The sequence below is a fragment of the Notolepis coatsorum genome (assembly GCF_963971535.1).
Source record: "Notolepis coatsorum genome assembly, chromosome: 15".
Classification (NCBI taxonomy): Eukaryota; Metazoa; Chordata; class Actinopteri; order Aulopiformes; family Paralepididae; genus Notolepis; species Notolepis coatsorum.
Window position 1 is genome coordinate 48,761,389 of NC_140179.1, and position 23,598 is coordinate 48,784,986.

At 45.6% G+C, this 23,598-nt stretch overlaps 1 protein-coding gene across 1 annotated transcript in view; it reads right to left on the reverse strand.

Annotated features, from left to right (window-relative positions):
* slc13a4 (solute carrier family 13 member 4) overlaps window positions 1-23,598 on the reverse strand; it is a gene marked incomplete at both ends in the record, with an annotated part of 85,135 nt that overhangs the window by 56,517 nt on the left and 5,020 nt on the right. Inside the window, one exon of the mRNA XM_084330262.1 lies at window positions 3,708-3,836. Within this exon, the coding sequence (XP_084186388.1) occupies window positions 3,708-3,836 (129 nt within the window). The remainder of the gene's footprint in view (window positions 1-3,707; window positions 3,837-23,598) is intronic.

The following is a 23,598-nucleotide window of genomic DNA, read 5'->3' on the forward strand; positions in this document are numbered from 1 at the left end:
GTTTCACCGCACTGTCTGGCTACGAATCGACTTTAAACGGTAAAATTACGGTCCCATTGGGAATGCATTGCAATTTAGAGTGTAGCAGCTGAAATAATCTTTTTTCCCCTACCTTGGGTGAATTGCGAGTGTGATCTCAATTTTGGACGTAGAAATAAAACAAACACATCAAAACGATGACACGGCTGTCAGCCCGCTCACAAAAGAAAAATAAATGGAATTGGACATTTCTATCTCAACTGACGACCATTTGTTTGAAGGTTCTCCTCCCCATTGACTGCCATGCAATCGCACTCTAGAAATCACATTTTTCACACTATTTTTTAGCCTTCTGTTCCGATCGCCGAAGGAGTGCCACAATATCGCACGAATGCCACAATTATCGCACACAACCCTTCGCCTACTCGTTGTAGTGCTCTTGTGCGAGTCACAACGCTTCATCTCTTATAGTTTTCTTTTAATCAACGTGACAATGCAGTCATGTAAAGAAAATTCAGAATATGCAAGTCATTGTGCTCATGGCTGATTGGTTCAGGCTTAACAGCTGTGAGGCTCAGGGCTCATGGCTGAGCTGACCTGCCAATGACATCATCCACTTAACCCATCATTGCCCATCACTGTGTTGCAGTACTGAATTGCTGGACAGCGCCCTCTGTCTTGTGGGTTGTGTCATTGTACTCAGTAGGGATATCCTCTTTCATTTTTCATTGGTCCATGTTGACCACCTTTCATTGGTCGATGTTGACCACTCCCCCGATCCTTAGACCACGCCCCCTTAGGCCACACCCCCTCAGTGTATCTCTTGAACCGTTTGTCGTAGAGACTTGCGGATTGTGCCATTGGTCGATGTTGACCACCTTTCATTGGTCGATGTTGACCACTCCCCCTGTTGACCACCTTTCATTGGTCGATGTTGACCACTCCCCCGATCCTTAGACCACGCCCCATTAGGCCACACCCCCTCAGTGTATCTCTTGAACCGTTTGTCGTAGAGACTTGCGGATTGTGCCATTGGTCGATGTTGACCACCTTTCATTGGTCGATGTTGACCACTCCCCCGATCCTTAGACCACGCCCCCTTAGGCCACACCCCCTCAGTGTATCTCTTGAACCGTTTGTCGTAGAGACTTGCGGATTGTGCCATTGTACTCAGTAGGGATATCCTCTTTCATTTTTCATTGGTCCATGTTAACCCCCTTTCATTGGTCGATGTTGACCACTCCCCAGATCCTTAGACCACGCCCCCTTAGGCCACACACCCTCAGTGTATCTCTTGAACCGTTTGTCGTAGAGACTTGCGGATTGTGCCATTGGTCGATGTTGACCACCTTTCATTGGTCGATGTTGACCACTCCCCCGATCCTTAGACCACGCCCCCTTAATAATCCCCAGGCCATCAGGCTGCTAAACGAACAATAATCGCTAAACGAACAATAATCACTATGCAACAACCATCAAATGCACACAGCACACACACCCACACGCACACACACACTCACTCAAACAAACAACACACTGCAGCACCCACTCTCCACACTTTAGATCACACAAACACACTTACACTTTATATTTATTGATAAAGGATTTGCACTACAACTCGTACACCTACTGTGAATTGTACCTAAACTGCACCTCGTCCATTTATGCCTTGCACTATATAGTATTGTATATTAGTACACTGCACAGTATTGTATATTGTATGGTAACTACGTCTACGAACATTGTACATATGTCTAAACTGAACACTGTGACCTCTTTTTTTTTCTTCTAATTTTTACTATGTTCATACTTATCTTGTCATGCACAGTCTCTGGAGCGCAACAGTAAGAAGCATTTTGTACAAAAGTATTCTGTACTTCTGTATGACAACTATTAAAGAAACTTGAAACTTGAAACTTGTTTTACATAACCCTGCCTTGAGGTGTTGTGGACATCACTGGTGTGGCCTGCATGCCTCATGTTCTTTATGTGAAACGTATGACGCCTGGCTAAATAAAGGATGGAAACTACACCCAAATAAGATAAGATAAGATAAGATAAGATAAGATGATCCTTTATTAATCCCCTTGGGGAAATTCAGGTGTCAAAAGCAGCATGGGGGGAGGGGGGGGGGGGGATACAGAGCTTCACAGTCCGATAATATACTATAAGATACAATATAAAAAGTACAAAATACAAGATAGTACAAGGTAAGTAGGTAGCAGCAGCAGTAAAGTGGCGGCACCACAAGCGGCAACAGCGGTAAAGTGAGTGGTGCAGTATGTACAGTGTGAACAATATGAACACTATGAGCTGTGTGGACATATTAACAGTGTAGTATTATAGCAGGACAGAGACTGACTGTATATAAATATATATGAGCAAATAAATAAATATATGAGTACTGAAGACACTATATCGGTATGAACGGAATTAACACTATGGACAGTATAAACAATATGCGATTATGCGTGTGTATATATAACAGAGAATAAGACTAATATGACTGGTATGAGTGTAAAGGAGTATGCCAATGTTTGACGGGTGAATAGGTGGATGGATATGAGTGCACGTGGTGAGAATAGGGTGAATGAGGTTTGAATTCTAGTACAGACCTTCTAGCAATGCTAGAATATAAAGCTCATTCCTCACAGAAACATGTTATGGGCTCACAACCTCATTGAGTCAGATTTTACATCCCAGTTACATCACTGACTGGAGGGTTCTCTCTCTCTGTTTTCTAGCTTTAGGAGAGAGAGGTTCACAAGTACTGGGGGCAAACAGTGGCCCAGGAGGTACAGCGCACGGTATCTAAGGGTTCCTGGTTCGATCCTGGCTCCTCCCGGAAGCATGTGAGTGAATGGGTAAATGTGAGGCATTAGTTGTGCTTTGGATAAAAGCTGCTATATAAATGCAGTCCATTTACTGACTGAATTGTCCCGGGACCAGTGGCGGCTGGCCACTGGGGGCGCTTGGGCGCCGACCCCCCTGTTAAAAGAGAGAGAGAAAAAAATATATATATTTGTTTTATAGCCCTATAAATAATATAAACATGTTTAAAATGAATAATATTTACTCATTTTAAGTACTTCCTGAACAGGAAGTGACTCACTGCGCATAGCCGCATTTCTCCCTAGCCGTATTTCTCGCCCGGGCTAGACGCAATAGCGCTCTGAGTGCGTCATCGCTGTATCCGTCGCAGCCAAATCAGTGCGTAACGCGCTGTGCGTTGAAATATGATGTATTATGTTGGAAGCCGGGCGCGATTTGAAGCGGTCTAGGCAAGCAGCCTTAGCAGTTTTTTTTATTTCCGTAGCCGCATTTCGCGGAGATGCTCTCTGATTGGCCGACGCGGCGACGACAGTACTTTTCCGTAGCCGCATTTTGCAGAAGTGGATGGTAGATCGCCAGGTAGTTTGCCGGATGTTCGATGCTGTGTGTTGTGATGCAGTCTCGAGTCTGGACAGTGGGCAGTGGAATATACATCGACAACAGGTTGTGTGTTGTTGGTGGTTTGATAGTGTTGTGGGGAGTCAGTGTTCGCTTGGTCAGCTGTCCGCTGCCAGTGACATGCCAATGCGTGGTACATGTTTGCAAAATGTTTGGTATAGCGCCCTCCATTGAGAAGAATGTACCGGCCGCCACTGCCCGGGACAGAGGAAGAACATACGTGAATTCTTAAAACAGGGTGACGTTCCCCTTTAAGTAATGGTAATGGTCACACTCACCTCGCTGGACTTCAGAACTCCAAACAGGGGGTAGAGGAAGGCCGGCACCAGAGCCGCAGCACCCAGCGGGACCGCCTCTGACACCCAGTAGACCGCCGTCACTATCAGCACGTACGCACAGCATGCTTCCTGCAGGGGGACAGAGAGTCAGCTTCAGTCACTCACTCACAACATGCTTCCTGCAGGGGCAGAACAGTCAGCCTCCCTCCCTCCCTCCCTCCCTCCCTCCCTCCCTCCCTCCCTCCCTCCCTCCCTCCCTCCCTCACTCACTCACTCACTCACTCTCACTCACTCACTCACTCACTCACTCACAGCAGGCCTCCTGCAGGGGACAGGCAGTCAGCTTCACTCACTCACAGGGGTGGGAATCACCAGAGGCCTCACGATACAATATTATGACGATTTTTTTAACTGAAAATGATGTCCCCTGTATCCAGGGATGCAGTGGTGGGTGGACGGGGTACCACACCGTCCTAGTAGTTCGCTGAGCAGAAGTACGCGCAATCGCGTACGCGCTATTGCGCACGCGCACACAAAAATGCGTTCACAATTGTCACTGGACTCGTCGCGCCGTGCGCCAAGTACCCGGCGGCCGGCACTTATCTCTATCACCTAGACTTTGCATAATAATAGGATACCGATAGCATAACAAAGGGTTGGCTTGAGCTGTGGAACCTCTCACTATAGGCTCACAGGGGCAACCCTGGCCCAGCCGCTATTCGCTTATCACTCAATCCCTCCTTTGTGCTTGGCCAGGGCCTTACAGGCTCATATGGACAGTAATGAGACGGAGGGCTGTTGCTATCTGCCAGCACCGCGGCAATATAATTCACACAGAGTGAACGCTATAATAGCACATTGTTTGAGGCGAGCGGAGTGAGAGGTAGCGCTTTCACATTGCTCTGAGAAACCTGGGCTGCCTGCCTGCGCTGGGTCAATAAAACTGCTCCTTTCACGAGTCAGGTGAGTTAACAGACCACGGAGCGCTTTAAAGAGGGACGAGGGAGAGAGAGAGAGAGAGAGAGAGAGAGAGAGAGAGAGAGAGAGAGAGAGAGGAGAGAGAGAGAGAGAGAGAGAGAGAGCGAGCGAGAGAGAGAGAGGGTGGGGGGGGTGAACGTTTTGCAACTCTATACACCAAGCAACCAATCACTGTTCGTCCGGGCAGTTCCAATATTACGACTGCACCACTGCCTGTATCTATACCGCCCCCCCTATATCTGCAGTAAAATGTATATACATCATCTGTTTTATCTAAAAGAGAACGTTTTCAGTCTGTTCACCTCATTCCAAAAAAAATTTGTGCAGTACATTTTTTTAAATAATAATTATTTATTCAAAAAAAATACTTGGCGTCACTGTATTGATATAATATCGGCACACAAAATATCTCGATATATTGCTGTATTGACCCCCCCCCACTCCACTACCACATTGTGAAAATGGTACTGTACACCTTATAGATAAAGAATAAGAAAATGTATTATATCTCAGTCAGTTTTGTCGGATAGTTATAGCCACGCAAACCAATGCATATCAAATGGGGTCAAGCTCCTGTCTGTACAAGCTGACTGAGGCTCACTGAAACTTACTTTGCACTTTGGGAGTGAATCTCCGTCCGCTTGTACAGACTGGAGCTTGACCCCACTGACTCTGCATTGGTTTGTGGCCAACTAGCCGGAATTAGTATGAGGAGCAGCATGGATCCTGCTGAGAAAGGACTCTACTGATCAACACCATCCGGCAAGTAAGAAATGGGGCCAGGGTTCCAAAAAACTGACCTATCCCTTTAAATCAATCACAGTAGAAATGCTTTTAGACTGAATATAATGCAGTAAAACTAAATGCAATTCTGGGTTCCATTCCACCCATACTAAAAACATATGGCCTTATGATAGTACTCAAGATAAGGTGCTGGATAAAACACACACACACATTTTAATACTTTATTTGGTTCCACAAATTATATTACATAAACAGGGAATCAAATGTATCGGGGCCAAGCAGCACTGAACACTTAAGGGTACACATAGCACCTCCTTCTCCACGTGGCTAAGCTGCCAATAATAGCTGAGACAGAGCAATATTTGGCCATTTGTTTGGCTTTTCTTTTAGACATTGCAGCAATTCTCACACACACACACACACGCATGCACGCACGCACGCACACACACACACGCACGCACGCACGCACGCTCGCACGCACACACACACACACACACACACACACACACACACACACACACACACACACACACACACACACACACACACACACACACACAGAGGCACAGAAAACGTGTTTGGCTTATTAATTGAAGAAAGCCTTACCAAATAGAAGAAAGCCTTACCAAATAAACTCCAAACAAAACCAAAACAAGGCAGCATAGACTATGCTCAGCCTGTTGAACATATTCATGTTGTTAAACGTGGTCATGTTATTGAACATATTCATATTCATTCATGTTGTTGAACGTGTTCATGTTGTTGAACGTGTTCATGTTGTTGAACGTGTTCATGTTGTTGAACGTGTTCATGTTGTTGAACATATCCAGTGGCTGATCTCCTCAGTTTCACAATAAACTCCTTGATCGACTGTGAATGAATGAATGAATGAATGAATGAATGAATGAATGAATGAATGAATGAAAACTTTATTTAACAGATTGCAGAATGGGTACAATACAGTACGGCTCAATACACACAATTGTTAAGGGGATGCAGACCAGAGAAAGACGTTTGTCTTGTTTACATCAGGGTCCCCCATTTTCAATTCATAGTGACATTTATGACGTACACAACATACATGACATCATGACATTTATGGCATAGGGACATACATGACATACAGGTATATAGTACTGTTACATTTGTGACATATATGATATCGCTGCTGTCGGGACAAAACCTCATAACTCCAAAAACCCAACTTTTCAGCAGATGAAAAAAACGAACACAGATTTGAGGGTGAATAGAGTTAGGAGGTTTAGACAGATGATCGGTTTAATGCTTTCCCATTGTTTAAACTTTGTAAAACCCACACACACATATGGAGGATGATCTACGGAGTTGATTTATATAATAAAAAAAAATTCAAAAAATGGAGTTATGAGGTTTTGTCCCGACAGCAGCGATATGCAAATATACAGTACTGTTACCCATAGATCCTGACAGAGAGTATACATATAATGGGGAGGGGACTGTACATTAGGAGGGGGTGGGTGGGTGGGTGGGAGAGAAATATACATATGGTGGGGAGAGAATATATACATACGTTGGGGAGGAGACTGTACATTAGGAGGGGGTGGGTGGGTGGGAGAGAAATAAACATACGGTGGGGAGAGAATATATACATACGGTGGGGAGAGAATATATACATACGGTGGGGAGGAGACTGTAAATTAGGAGGGGGTGGGTGGGTGGGAGAGAAATATACATACGGTGGGGAGAGAATATATACATACGGTGGGGAGAGAATATATACATACGGTGGGGAGAGAATATATACATACGGTGGGGAGGAGACTGTCTATTAGGAGGGGGTGGGGGGTTTTGGACATTTACGGTGACCAGTTTAGAATTGCAGCCTCCCGTAGGTGCTCTTTTAGAGCGGTTTTGAATGTGGGGATTCACATTCCTTTACAGCTGTGGGTAGGGCGTTCCACATTGATGTGGCATAATTGCTAAACGTGTTTAGTCCCTTGTTTGAGCCGAATCTGGATTTAACATGATTTGTTGAGCTTCCTCTGGTGTTGTGGTCGTGGTATTCGCTGACCTTTGGGAAGTATTTTGACATGTACATGGGAACCTTAGTCGTATAGTGTACCTTGTAGACCTTGTTCCTCTCATAGTAATTCATGACTGTGTGGTGTACTCAAACCAAAACACAATGACATGATATATCAGAAAGTGTTATGGATTGAAACCGACCCCAATAGCACAACACAAGACAGGTATGAGAGTAAGCCAAAAACAGGGCATTATTTATTAAATACAAAAAAGCGGCACACAGCCTTTAAGGGGGTAAAACATAAAAACGTCAAAGAACACAAAAAGGCGGCACTGTGCCTTTAACGGGCGAACAGGCTAAGGGACCAGGGGCACTGGAGAGGGGGACAGGGACAGAGGCCCGGAGAGGCGGGCTAGAGACAGGGACAGAGGCCCGGAGAGAGGGGCTGGGGACGGGGACAGGAATCCAACGGCGGAGGCCGGGCTCCGGGACAGGGGCCCGGTGAGGAGGCCCGGAACAACGGGGCGAACAGGCTGGGAAAAGGTAACTGGGATCCTCTTCGTCCCTACAACCGAGTAGGGCTCTGCGGCTCAGCTCTCACAAGGAATCCTCCTCCTCCAGACCAGACGCTGCCCACGGGCAATGCAGCACTCGGGGGTCCGAGGGGAACGGGATGAGAACACGCCATCCTCCCGTGGAATAGGGAACGATGGCGAGCCGGGGTCCGAGGGGAACACGCCATCCTCCCGTGGAATAGGGAGCGATGGCAAGCCGGGGTCCGACGGAGAACACGCCATCCTCCCGTGGAATAGGGAGCGAGCCGGGGTCCGAGGCCGGAGACGCGGCAGGTGATGGTAGCAACAAGATGGCACGACGTCTGGAGTGAGAACATAGGGATCCTCCCGTGGAAGTATAGAGAGCGAAGACGATGTCCCACTCCAGGAAACGGCAGTAGATGGTAGCGTACAGAATACAGAACGACCCGACCAGGACTGGAGGGGAGTCTGCAATCAAGTACTCTCCCGAGCTGATCGCAAACTCCCAACAGGTGCGTGAAGTTAGAGGAGAAAAATCCTCGCAAGGGTGGGGGCTGTTGAGGAGAGGAGACAGGGAAAAAAGCCTCGCAAGGGTGGGGGCTGTTGAGGAGAGGAGACAGGGAAAAAAGGTCCAGGGACAGGCGAATCCTCACAGTACCTCCCCCTCCACGGGAGCCACCGGGCGACCCAAAAATCAGACAGCGGGCAGGGGACATGACAGAGCAACCAAACAAAAAAAATGGGCCATGCTAGCAGGGGAAGCTACACCTAAAGTGGGGCTAGCAGAGGGACAGGGTAGCTGCCAGGGCATTACTAGCAACAGGGCCTATGCTAGCTGCAACACATACATCAGCATAGAGCCTGCGCTAGCTGCCGGAGCTAACAGCTAACAGGGGAGCTAACAGGGGAGCCAACAGGGGAGCCAACAGGGGAGCTAACAGGGGAGCTAACAGGGGAGCTAAAGAGGCTAACAGGGGAGCTAACAGGGGAACTAACAGGGGAGCCAAAGAGGCTAACAGGGGAGCTAACAGGGGAGCTAACAGGGGAGCCAAAGAGGCTAACAGGGGAGCTAACAGGGGAACTAACAGGGGAGCTAAAGAGGCTAACAGGGGAGCTAACAGGGGAGCTAACAGGGGCTCTCTAATACACTGTCTGTGCTGGCTGGGGTCGTCAACGGGTCGGGTCGGGTCAGGTCGTCCTGTTATGGATTGAAACCGACCCCAATAGCACAACACAAGACAGGTATGAGAGTAAGCCAAAAACAGGGCATTATTTATTAAATACAAAAAAGCGGCACACAGCCTTTAACCCTTAGGGGTCACGCTGGAGCTTTGAACCCGTCGGCGGACAACAAAAGAATTAGAATCCCTCTTAAATGCTCAAAAAGGACATCTTTTCAGAAATCGATAAAAATAGAAAAATGGCAATTTCTAGTGCTTTGACATGTAAGGTATACGTCCCCCAACTTGCTAAACCTAATACGACTTGTAAATACGTTTAATTCTTGCTAGATGGTATGATTGTAATAATCTCCATTTGCGATAAGAACTACATCGCGTCACGAAACGCACATACATGGACGCGTGCACACACAAACAGCGCATAGGTGTTAATCACTGAGTGATCTAATATGCATATTCTTCAGCGCGAGAGGGGGGGGGGTTGTGTTTCTCACTGTCTGTCGTTGATAATATAATCTGAAGAGGTCCTGCATTATTATTATTATCATTCTCGAGAATACACGGGACCCGACGGAACGTTAATTTATGTATTAAAAGTAGTCTAACATGCTTTTCATCCTCGCCCGTGTATATACCCACGTCGCGCTAAAACAACATAACTACTGTATGGCAGAGACAGAGTGCGTGTGTGTACGAGTTATGAGTTATCTCGCAGTTCATTCAAGCGCGCATCACGGTGATGACAGCTCTCTAGAGTAGAAAGGTGCGCTCACAGGGGCGTAGCTGGAGATTCTGGGCCCCATGAAAGAATCAATTTGTGGGCCCCCAATCTATTAAAAAATGTGGGGCCCCCAAACTATAAAAAAATGTGGGGCATTTGCTGGGCCCTTGGAATCATCCTAACCCCCCCCCCCCAGCTACTCCCCTGCACACACACACACACACACACACTCTCTCTCTCTCTCTCTCTCTCTCAAACAGAGAAATCAAAAGAAATCAGTACATTACAGAAGGAATTCCTTGTACAGTCTTGTACAGTGGGTGACAATATTGTCACAAGGAAAGATGAAATTACATACCTAGGTTTCATGTCTATCTATATCTCCCTCTCTCTCCCTCCATCTCTCCTCTGTATCTCCCTCTTTCTTTCTCTTCCTCTATATCCCTCTCTCTCCCCCTCTATCTCTTCTTTCTTTCTTTCTTTCTTTCTTTCTTTCTTTCTTTCTTTCTTTCTTTCTTTCTTTCTTTCTTTCTTTCTTTCTTTCTTTCTTTCTTTCTTTCTTTCTTTCTTTCTTTCTTTCTTTCTTTCTTTCTCTCTCTATTTCTATTATATTACTATTATATATCTATCTAAATATCTAAACCTCTGTCTATCTAGTGTGTGTATGCATGGCATCAAATCAAAGTGTGTGTTGCTGTAGGCCTGCCTGTATTGATCAGTCACACTATACCCCCATTCAGCCGTAATTGTTCCCTGCTGGGCCTTTGTTTCATGGTGTGAATTAGTCATTGACATTGACATTGACATCACATTGCATTCTGGGAAGGAGTGTAGTTCCCTTATCATTAGCTGAATTCACTGAATTCTCTTCAGAGGCTCCTGCTGCAAATTGGTAATGACTGTACCAGAATGTTTGATAGGACATTGATTGAAAACTATCGTCTCAAATTTGACAATTGATGGCTTATTTTGAAGGTATGAATCTGTAATTTTACATTATGTAACAAAAAAAAGAGAATATTCTGAGAAGGTGGAGCTAGAAACTCTAGACCTCAGGGGGTTAAGGGGGTAAAACATAAAAACGTCAAAGAACACAAAAAGGCGGCACTGTGCCTTTAACGGGCGAACAGGCTAAGGGACCAGGGGCACTGGAGAGGGGGACAGGGACAGAGACAGGGACAGAGGCCCGGAGAGAGGGGCTGGGGACGGGGACAGGAATCCAACGGTGGAGGCCGGGCACCGGGACAGGGGCCCGGTGAGGAGGCCCGGAACAACGGGGCGAACAGGCTGGGAAAAGGTAACTGGGATCCTCTTCGTCCCTACAACCGAGTAGGGCTCTGCGGCTCAGCTCTCACAAGGAATCCTCCTCCTCCAGACCAGACGCTGCCTACGGGCAATGCAGCACACGGGGGTCCGAGGGGAACAGGATGAGAACACGCCATCCTCCCGTGGAATAGGGAGCGATGGCGAGCCGGGGTCCGAGGGGAACACGCCATCCTCCCGTGGAATAGGAAGCGATGGCGAGCCGGGGTCCGACGGAGAACACGCCATCCTCCCGTGGAATAGGGAGCGATGGCGAGCCGGGGTCCGAGGCCGGAGACGCGGCAGGTGATGGTAGCAACAAGATGGCACGACGTCTAGAGTGAGAACATAGGGATCCTCCCGTGGAAGTATAGAGAGCGAAGACGATGTCCCACTCCAGGAAACGGCAGTAGATGGTAGCGTACAGAATACAGAACGACCCGACCAGGACTGGAGGGGAGTCTGCAATCAAGTACTCTCCCGAGCTGATCGCAAACTCCCAACAGGTGCGTGAAGTTAGAGGAGAAAAATCCTCGCAAGGGTGGGGGCTGTTGAGGAGAGGAGACAGGGAAAAAAGCCTCGCAAGGGTGGGGGCTGTTGAGGAGAGGAGACAGGGAAAAAAGGTCCAGGGACAGGCGAATCCTCACAGAAAGGGATGGATACCAGCGGTTAGGTGGCGTAGCGGAGATTGCGTTCGTCACCAACCCCGAAGCTGTGAGCTGGATTCGCCTGTTCGAATCCAGCTCACAGCTCCGGGGTTGTCACCAGTTTGGCTGGCCGTTCACACTAATACAATTGGCTGTATTAGAGGGTGGGAGAAGCTGGCGGGGTGGGTCCGGGTCGTTGTAAACAGCGACTCCTACAGTTCGGTCAAGTTTCAAGTTCAAGTTTCTTTAATAGTTGTCATACAGAAGTACAGAATACTTTTATACAAAATGCTTCTTACTGTTACGCTCCAGAGACTGTGCAAGACAAGATAAGTATGAAATAAAATAACATAGTATAGCATGTAAATTAGAAGTAAAATAAATGAGGTCACAGTGTTCAGTATAGACATATGTACAATGTTCGATGCAGAATAGACGTAACTGAGTTACCATATAATATACAATATACTATGCAGTGTACTAATATACAATACTATATAGTGCAAGGCAGAAATGGGATGAGGTGCAATTTAGGTACAATTTACAGTAGGTGTATGAGTTGTAGTGCAAATCCTTTATCAATAAATATAAAGTGTGTTTGTGTGATCTAAAGTGTGGAGAGTGGGTGCTGCAGTGTGTTGTTTGTTTAAGTGAGTGTGTGCGTGTGGGTGTGTGTGCTGTGTGCATTTGATGGTTGTTGCATAGTGTTTATTGTTCGTTTAGCAGCCTGATGGCCTGGGGATAGAAGCTTCTTCTGAGTCTTTCTGTGCTCGCCTTAAGACTCCGGTATCGCTTGCCTGACCGCAGCAGTTCAAAGAGGCAGTTGTTCGGGTGGCTGGAGTCCTTGATGATTCTCTTAGCCTTCCCCCTGCACCGCTTGTTGTAAATGTTCTGGAGGGTGGGAAGCCCCCCTCCAATTGTGCGTTTGGCTGAATGTGTCACTCTTTGTAGTCTGCTACGGTCTTGTGCAGTGCTATTCCCAAACCAGGAGGTGATGTTGCCAGTCAGGATGCTCTCTATTGTACATGAGTAGAAGTTCCTAAGGATCTTCTGACTGACTTGGAACTTCCTTAGGCGCCTGAGGAAGTAGATGCGTTGTCGTGCCTTCTTCACAACACTGTCAATGTGTGTGGTCCATGTCAAGTCCTCGGATATGTGGGCTCCGAGGTACTTGAAACTGTTCACTCTCTCAACCGGTGCCCCGTCGATGCTGAGGGGGATGTAGTCCTTGACCCCCGACCTCCTGAAGTCCACAATCATCTCTTTTGTTTTGCTGACGTTCAGGGAGAGGCAGTTCTCCTGACACCACTGTGACAGATTCTCTACCTCTTCCAGGTAGGCCCTCTCGTCGCTGGCAGAGATCAGGCCCACCACTACTGTGTCATCAGCAAATTTGATGATTGTGTTGTTGTTCCGCTGTGCCACGCAGTCATGTGTGTACAGGGAGTAGAGGAGGGGGCTCAGAACACAGCCCTGGGGGGCCCCTATGTTGAGCGTGATGGATGAGGAGGTGCAGTTGCCTGCTCTTACCACCTGGGGTCTGCCCGTCAGGAAGTCCAAGACCCACTGGCAGAGAGGTCATAGTTCAAGCCCAGGTCCCTGAGCTTGGCTATGAGTTTGGAGGGGACTATGGTATTGAATGCTGAGCTGTAGTCGATGAACAGCATTCTCACATAGTTCCCCTGCCTCTTGTCCAGGTGTGATGCTGCTGTGTGCAGCACATGGGCTATGGCGTCCTCCGTGGACCTGTTGGGGCGATATGCAAATTGCAGGGGGTCCAGGTTGATGGGGAGGGAGGAACAGATGTAGCCCTTCACTAGCTTCTCAAAGCACTTCATGGCTATGGAGGTGAGGGCTACAGGGCGGTAGTCGTTGAGGCAAGCGGGCGTAGATTTTTTGGGTACAGGGATGATGGTGGACTTCTTCAGACAGGTGGGGATGACAGCCTGTTCCAAGGACAGGTTAAAGATGTCAGTGAATACCGGGGCCAGTTGGTCGGCACAGACTTTTAGGACGCGGCCGGGGATGCCGTCCGGTCCTGCTGCCTTCCTGATATTCACTTTTTTAAAGGTCCGCCTCACCTCATGCTCTGTTACCCTGAACACTGAGTCTCCATCAGCAGACCCCCCCCCCCCCCCCCCCCCCCATTGCCGTGGTTTGTAGGCTGGTGTTGTTATTCACAGCCTCAAACCTCGCATAGAAGGAATTGAGATCATTTGCTAAGGAGATGTCACTGTTCAGTTTGAGGGAAGTGCCTTTGTAGTCTGTCATTGTTCTGAGGCCCTGCCACATACCTCTAGAGTCAGCCTGTTCAAACTGAAGTTCAACTTTATCCCTGTAACGCCATTTTGCCTCTATTACTGCTCTCCTGACGTTGTATCTTGCCGTCTTGTATTCTTCCATGTTGCCTGTCACCAGCCCGGTGTTGTAGGCTGAGGTGCGCACTTTCAGAGCCTCACGGACGGATTTATCTACCCAGGGCTTTTGATTTGGGTATATTCTAATTGTGGTAGAGGTACTTCTACCAGAGTACAGACAAAGTCAAGCACCGTTTCAGTGTATTCGTTAATATTGGCTGTGTTATCACGGAATACACTCCAGTCTGTGCATTCAAGCGCAGCTTGGAGTGTCTCCTCTGACATCACGGTCCAACGCTTAACCTCTCGCGATACTACCGGCGTTCGCTTGAGACTTTGTTTATACTTTGGCAAAAGAAAGATGGCGGCGTGATCGGACTTACCGAATGGATTAAGAGCCTGTGACTTGTACCCATTCTTAAATTGCGAGTATACATGGTCTAATATGTTCTCGCCTCTGGTGGGACAGGTCACATGCTGATAGAAATTCGGCAACACCTTTTTAAGACGCGCGCTGTTGAAATCGCCCAGAACCAAAATGGCAACGTCAACGCTAGCTATCTGTAGTTTGTTTACCTCGTCGTGTAACTTTGAAAGTGCGGCCCCAGTGTTCGCGTGTGGTGGGATGTATACTCCGATCATGATGATGGACGTTAACTCCCTCGGGAGAAAGAAGGGTCGACATTAACGTGATAAACTCCAGGTCTGGGGAGCAGTGGTTAGACAATTCCTTTGCGTTGCCTAAATCGCACCACTCCTTGTTTATCATGAAGGCAATGCCGCCTCCTTTCGTCTTTTGTGACTCTTCTGCCGTCCGGTCCTTGCGGAGAATGAAGAAGTGGTCTGCCGGTTCTATTGCATGATTCGGGACGTCTGGAGACAGCCAAGTTTCTGTGAAACAGAGGACGTTGCAGTCCCGAATGTCCCTCTGGAATTGGATCCGTGCTCTGATGTCGTCCAGTTTATTTCCTATCGATTGCACATTGGCCAACAATATGCTGAGCAATGTGGTTCTGTGTCGTTTGGACCTCAATCTATTTCGGACCCCGACTCTTCTTCCACGTCGTCGCGCCTTCTCCTTGCCTCGGCCACAACAAAGGATTTCGGCGGGCCACTGCTGCTGTTCAGCAATCCGATCCAGAGAGCAATCCAATCTGTAAGTTTTCCTTAATCCAATGTCAATGATTGACTGACGGTCATACACATATAATGCACCAACAGTTGGTGCAAATAAAACTCTTAAAACTATAAAAATTAACAAAAGTAAGCACAGTCTCGACGGAGCGATCAGAAAGGCAACCGGTCGGAGCAGCGCCATCCTAAGAGGGCGCCTGCTAAGCGTGGATAGGACCTGAGTGGGATAGTGTGATCCTTCCACACGCTACGCCCTCTCAGGGAGGATCCGCGCTGCCAGGTGAAAAGAAGCGGTTGATTGGCTGGACGTGTGTCGGAGGAAGCATGTGATATCCTCCACTCTCCCAGATGATCTGACTGTGGGGGGTAAGTGCGCAGCGACCAGGAAGGGATTGGGAATTGGCATACAACTAACATTGGGATGGGAGAAAATCGGAGGAAAATGGAGGGGGAAAAAGATCAATAAAAAAAAAAAAAAAAAAAGGGATGGATACCAGTTTTTGATTGCTGATACTAAACTGTATTGGTCGGTACAGAGTACTGATCCAGTCCTCAACAACATTTATCTCCAGAGGAAAGAAGCATATCGCATTCCATTTACCATATGTATCAATCCCCGCCTGATAGCTCCCGAGTGGGCAGAGCGGATCTTCCACATTCTGCTTCCTTGTGGAGAATATGCGATCAATCGCTGTAAATGCCCAGCTTACTAGATCCATATTACGGTTGAAAGTTGAGTTGATTCTGTTGCAAAAAGAAAGGGTTTTTAGTCAACACGGCCGAATTGTTCCAGGGAGGAATGGGAGGAACGAGGCGATGAGAGGCTGGGGGATCCACCCGGCAATCAGAGCTGTAGGAGGCTGGCACGGAGACTGAGACGGCCGCAGGGGAGGATACGAAAAAGGCCTTGTGAAGGTCTTGGAGAGGGGGAAAAAATGCGACTGATCTCTGGGAAGGCTTGGTGAGTATACTCGTTATTGGATCCGTTTTTCTTTTATTCGCTATTGCCATTCATAATCCATCGAAGCAGCCTGTGCAGGCTGTTCTGAATGTGTCTGAGCTCGCAGACGAGCTAACGCCTTGCAGCCGCTATTGCACTCCATTTGAAACTATGTAGTTTGTTTTCTGGGCCGAGCTGAGCTGTGCGGGCGGGGTTTAAATACTCCGGCAAGACAAGCGCTTACAACGATGCATCAACTAGGCTGACCCCCACCTCGTTCATATGCAATGCCAGATAACGTGGGACGGACTACCGCGACCAGTACTTGGAATGGCGATCAGATAATTTGATTATTTTTTTGCATTACATCAGAGACAAGGTAAGGACAGTATATATCCAATCTTGCGTTGATCTGATCTTTTTTTCTCCCGTGAACGAAGCTGTCTGTGTGGAATGTGTGTGTGCTGTTTCCCGTTGGTCACATCACAGCACGGAGGGGCGCCCCGCTACAAGCCCCCTTTCATGCGTGCATGAGGAGACATAATAACGATAATCTAGCGTTGATTTCAGGAAGATTCGATAATCAGGCGAAAAATGGCAACGTGATAAGTGGATTTAACTAAAGGGCTGTTTTCGCGTCTTTTCCTGGGATTACTCTGAATCACTCAAACTATACTCATATTCACCACGGTATAAAACGGAAATGTACGGATGAAAAAATTATCCGTTTTTTGCATGTTGACCAGAAGAAACTCACTGACAATCGACAACGTTATTAGATCCATAGCTATAATATTTAATATAGTTTTAGCACTCGCAAACACTGCATTCTCTCCATTGAACAAAGCGCTGGCACAAACGGCCATACGCCCACAGCGACCTCCGGCGGTCAATGTGTTAATGGAACAGGTCATCTTCGAGTCTGCCTGGTAATTGGATTAAGGCATTCCACTGGGTTTTGACAGTTTGTTTGACTGCTGATCTCTAGAGAGGAAGGGAAGGAGAGAGGGGGGAGGAGACACAGAGAGAGAAATGGAGATTAGAGACTAAATTAATGAGAAAGGTAGAGTTGGATATGGTAGGGGTAAGAAAGATATCAAGAGACCAAAAGACCTTGTCCTGCAGTCTGACTCAGCAATCCCTCTGTTCCTGTCATGCTCATCTTATCAGCAGATAACCATACAATGAGTGAAAAGTCAAAGAGATCAATGTATGTATCTGTTGTAATGTACGACTCTTCTAAAAACAGATGGTGTCAGTCAATGTCTAATCATCCTGTTTCAATGAGCCCAACACAGATATATAAACAGATGACATGCACACACACACGCACACACACACGCACACGGTAGTGATAATCGGACATCAAATTTAGAGTTAGAGAGAGAGAGAGAGAGAGAGAGAGAGATAGAGAGAGAGAGAGAGAGAGAGAGAGAGAGAGAGAGAGAGAGAGAGAGAGAGAGAGAGAGAGAGAGAGAGAGAGAAAGAGAGAGAAAGAGATAATATAATAGTAATAGTAAAAAGACAGTAAGAAGGTTAGTTGTGCTCTGCTGAGACACCAGATGTATACATTTATCTGTCGTCTGAATGTGTCTCAGAATAGGATCATCCTGTTGCTGCCTCAACCGGCTAGTCTCAGTGACATGAAGTTCCAGTCCTGTATCTGGAAGTATTGGTACAGTGCCCTGTTGTAAAGCTGCTATTGGTTTATGTTTTTATTTATTGTGATGTAATTTCTTTATTATGTTTGTATGTTTTTTACTCTGTGGACCCTGTGTCTGTTAATAAAGATGATTGATAGATATATATATTATATATTTCTTTATTTAAATTGTTTTATGATTTAATTTTAAAATTTAAATCTTTTTATTGCAGATTGTAGTTGCACTGCAGGGCGCTGGAACATTTAACGTTATCTCACTAAAAGGTCAACATGCTGTCTTTCTTGCATAGCGACCTGACCGAAAGAAATTAGTTAATAACGGAGCAACCTTGTGTAAACGTTCTTATATTAGGTTATAAGGAGGAACCTTGTGTAAACTTTCTTATATTAGGTTATAAGGAGGAACCTTGTGTAAACATTCTTATATTAGGTTATAAGGAGGAACCTTGTGTAAACATTCTTATATTAGGTTATAAGGAGGAACCTTGTGTAAACTTTCTTATATTAGGTTATAAGGAGGAACCTTGTGTAAACATTCTTACTATATTAGGTTATAAGGAGGAACCTTGTGTAAACATTCTTATATTAGGTTATAAGGAGGAACCTTGTGTAAAATTCTTATATTAGGTTATAAGGAGGAACCTTGTGTAAACGTTCTTATATTAGGTTATAAGGAGGAACCTGCTCGGTTATGACAAAAATCATGATGACGATTATTTTGGTCAATACTGAGGTTGCGGTTATTTAACATGATTACTCGTTGACTTTGTCTTTTTAACAGTGGATTTCCTTGAATTAGAAATATAATTCAACTAAAACCAATTTTTATTTTATTTTATAATCTTGTTTTCATAATCGTTGCAAGCCAAAACCATAAAACGTGATTAATCGCCCAGCCTGCGTTGAATATTTTTACATAATGTTACAATGCTAATGTAATGTTACAGGTTACAGTTCAGGTTACTGTTAATTAATTTCAATATGTTTCATTAAAGCAAAATACTTTTTTGTTGGGCCACAGTACGCCTGATTAAAAGGGGGGTTTAATACCGTGAAATACCATATACCGTAGTATTTTGGTAGATAACAAACCTACTATGTACCGTACGGTAACATTCCAACCACTACATCCCTAATGATTCTGAATCTCTCATGTACTGCTCTCTCCTCTCTCTCTCTCTCTCTCTCTCTCTCTCTCTCTCTCTCTCTCTCTCTCTCTCTCTCTCTCTCTCTCTCTCTCTCTCTCTCTCTCTCTCTGTATGTCTCTCTCTCTGTGTGTCTCTCTCTCTTTCTCTCTTTCAGAGTTTCCACCAGAGGTCTATCTGCTGCAGCTGGACACAGTACCACTCCATCGCTACACACACACAGACCTACACATACACACGCGAATACACACACACACACACACGCACGCACACACACACAAGCAGACACATACAGTACACAATCGCACGTGCACACATACACACACACACGCGCTCGGTCCCGACCCGGACACATTCCAGACGCGGTGTGGGGTTCCCAGATCCACTGACCCGGACACATTCCAGACGCGGTGTGGGGTAAAGGACATCATGCAGAGCCAATAATCCTGGTTAACTTAATTACTTGGCATTTTACTGAATCCTACCTTCACTCTGGGACACCTGCTGTGCCAACTCCCAGCCGTAGAAGGACACAGCTATATACTTGCCATGCATTTATATAGCGTGTTTATCCAAAGCACTTTACAACTTATGCCTCACATTCACCCAATCACTCACACATTCACACACAGACGGCGGAGGCAACCATGCAAGGTGCCAACCTGCTCATCGGGAGCAGTTAGGGTTTAAGTGTCTTGCTCAAGGACACTTCGACACGCTGCCGGGAGGAATCAAACCGGGAACCTTCCGATCGCCAGATAACCACTCTACCTCCTGAACCACTGAGAATAGCCCCGTTGACTAGGTTTCACTCTACTCTGTCCACTTCATCTCCCCCCGCCTACAGTATAGACACTGACACAATTCTGGACGTGAGATGTTATAAAATGGGAACCGCTTACCGTCTTCCGAGTCCGATAAGAAGATAGATAATGTCCTCTCTGTGCTTCAGCAGAAAGCTGTCTGGCTACACAGCCCCATCTCGCTTACCATATGTAAATAAAGTACTTATCGACCACAGGAAAAGGGTACATATTGCACATTATGTTATTATAGCCACAAGTAATAGATTGACGTATTTATGAAAATGTACAATGTGTACGTATTACAAATAAGTACATATATTACATATTATTGAAAATGTTTTAACGTTTTCAGAAAATGTTTGAGTTCCCCTGCTGAGAAAAAAAAAACCAGGACACTCACATGGGAGGCAAGTGCCTTTACCTCAAGACTACCAAGACACACTAATCATAACCTTAACCCTAACCCTAACCTTAACCATAACCCTAAATGTCTACCATAATCATTAAATGTTAAAACAAACCATCATCACAGTATGTCTGTGTTCGTATCAGGGGTAGATGGGTGTCTTAGTCTAGTAGTGAGAGCACTCATCTGCAACTACAATCTTGTTGGTTTGACTCCCAGTTGTGGTGATTTGTTTTGGACTTTTGCGGATACAAAAACGTAAAAATATATTACTTATACAATATGTAGAATATATTATTTATGGTTATAACATAACATACATTATGTATTTTTTTCCTGTGGTTTATTACTACTTTGTTTACATTTTCTGATAGGGCTGCAAACTAACCTAGATTATCACAAATTAATGGAATCAGATGACTAGTCTAGCTTAAACCTCCTGGAGAGGTGTTTTTGGCAAGGAAACTATAAAAGAAGAGAAGGGTCATCACGTCAGAATACCAGCATTCTATGCTCTGCTTGGTGGCAGACTTTGGTCTCAATTCTATTGAAGCTTGTATTAAAATTCGAAATATACCAGCTATCTGAGAAAATATACATCATCCAATATCAAACATATAAGCTAGTTAACAATGCAACAAATTGCGATGATTCTGACAATTCTGACAAGTAATAACCTGTTTAAATGACATAAATGAGGAGATGGCTGATCCCATTCAACTCAATGTCTTCCGAACTTAACACTTCCACACTTGGCACCAACGTGCGTCCATGCGCTACACAGTGACGTGATGACGCTTCCTTCTTTTATAGTTTCCTTGGTTTTTGGCCAAAAGATAGGCTAGCTGGTCTGTATCCACTTCTATTAATTTGTGCTAAGCTAGGCTAGCTTGCAGCCGGATAGCTTTCAGAGAGGAAATTGGTATCTATCTTGGCAATATCATATGCAAATTTGGTATTAACTTGCAGTGCTACGCAGATGACACGCAATGATACCTACCTATTAAGCCGAATGATTCCTCCCAATTATGGAATCTTGAGGCTTGCCTGCTTGCCATTAAAAACTGGATGTCGCAAAATGTTCTGCTCCTTAACGCAGATAAAACTGAGATGCTAGTTGTTGGCCCCCCAAATCAGAGAGGTCTGTTTGAGGACATCTCCCTCAAACTTGATATTTGCCATGTATCTCAGAGCTCCACCATTAAAAAAAACATTTTTGATTCCTCCCTCTCTTTTAATGCACGTATAAAAGATTTCATTCTGTCCTCCCTACACTGGCTTCCCATCCAGGCCAGATCTGACTTTAAAGTGCTGCTCCTCACTTGCAAAATTCTAAATGGGCTCGCACCGCTCTATCTATCCAATCTCATTATACAATACTCGCCCGCTCGTGCTCTTCGTTCACAAAATGCGGGGCTCCTATCAATTCCTAGGATAAAAAAGAAATTCGATGGCCACGGAGCCTTTGCCTATCCGCTCTCCCTACCTGTGGAATAAATTATTGGCTGTCGTCAGGGGTGCCTGCTCTGTCAAAGTTTCTAAATCTTTGCTTAAAGGGGACATGCATTGCTATTGCTTTCAGTATTTGGGCAACTTTACACAATTCCTGTGAGTCTATGGAACACATCTGTAAAGTTTTTTTCAAAAGAATTCATTGTTTTCTATTTCTAATCTATTACTCTGAAGCAGCATTTTTCCACTTCAAGATTTCAAGCAGTTTTTGGGCTGGGCTCCGCCCATAAGCGCTTTGAGTGACAGTCAGAGAGAGACAGAGAGAGAGATAGAAAGATTGAGGGGGATACTAATTAATTTCGCCGCAGGGGGGCGCTCGTTCTCTGCTGTCTGTCGGCACCCTCTGTTTGAGGAAGTAATTCCACTCGCTCTGTTGAGCGAATTGTTGATTGTGGGCGGTGACTACAACCACAGAGCCGGCAGTGGCTCCAACCACAGAGCCAATCAGATCACAATCAGCTCCTTGCTACGTCGCATTGCGAGTCAAATCAGAATGACCTAATTCACTGGGGGAGGAGATTGTCTCAACTGAATTAGAGCAATTCGCCAAAATGGTAATTAGAGACACAGACCCATTGATACTAACCCCCATTGCTATAAAACAATGCTAAACACTGGAAAAGGCCATTTATAAGACACGACCATTAAAGGAACACGCCAACTTTGTGTGATTGCAAAAGCAACAGGGCTTTTGAGGTGATGAAATCACTGCGCCCAGGCAGAAGTGGTTCGGCAAAAAAATGTCAGAGTATATCTGCTTAAAAAACAAAAATGTCAAAATCTTTTTTATTTATTTATTATCCATGTGGTTAATACACAGAACACAACATGTTTACAGGAACGTTTTAGAGTTGTATTTGGAGTGTATTTCGTGACTGTCGGGAACTATAGGCTACACTGGCACACCTACTTCCAGTGAATGACGCTAAGCTAGACTAGCGGTGGGGCTGTTCCCTAAGCCTAATGCATGCACAGAGAAGAAAAGGGTATGTATCTGCTTGTCTAACTCCTGGGTAGATGGAAAATAAGCAAATTTCCCCAAAAGTTGCTGTGTTCTTAAGACCAATCTTTTCTCTTTCTCCTTCAGACTGCACCTGGTCGGGGATAGACCCTTAGTTTAATCTGGTTAGTTCAGTTAGGATGTCTGTTTAATTTATTGGTCTGTTTATTTTATTGATGTCTGTTTATTTTATTTGAGATTCTCTAACCCCTGTCTCTGTCTCTCTGAGTGGATGTATTGAATACGACTGATACTTTGAGCTCTTGACTTTTAGCCTTTATCTTATTTTCATACCAGCGCTCGTTTCCTATGCTTTCTTGTTGTTGTTTTTAGCTCTATTTATTTAAAAAAAAATAAAAAAAATTGTATGTACCTTAGTTACTATTGCTATACCATGTATGTATGTTATGGCTGTCCCCGACTAAGGATTTGGATAGTCGACTATGATTGGCGGAAATTAGCCGATAGTCGACTATGAAATTATTATTATAATTTTTTTTTTAAGTATATTTTTTTATCATTCCATTTGGGCTGTGGGGGGTGCTTAATGTCTGAAGGAGTCAACGGAAGGCTTCTTGTCCTCTGCAAAAGCATGCAATTGGTCCACTGATGGATACATCTTGATATTTGTCTAGTCTAGTGTGTTCATTAGATGGGTGAAATCCTCTTTCAGTGCCTCTGTGCCTGTTTTCTTAGGCAGTTAGCCTCTGGTATGCGTGCCATTAGCGTTAGCCACGCTTCTAGGCCTCTTTTCTTTTGGAAAGAATGATGATTCGACTAAGAGGTTGGCAGACTACGGCTACTTTCGATCGAT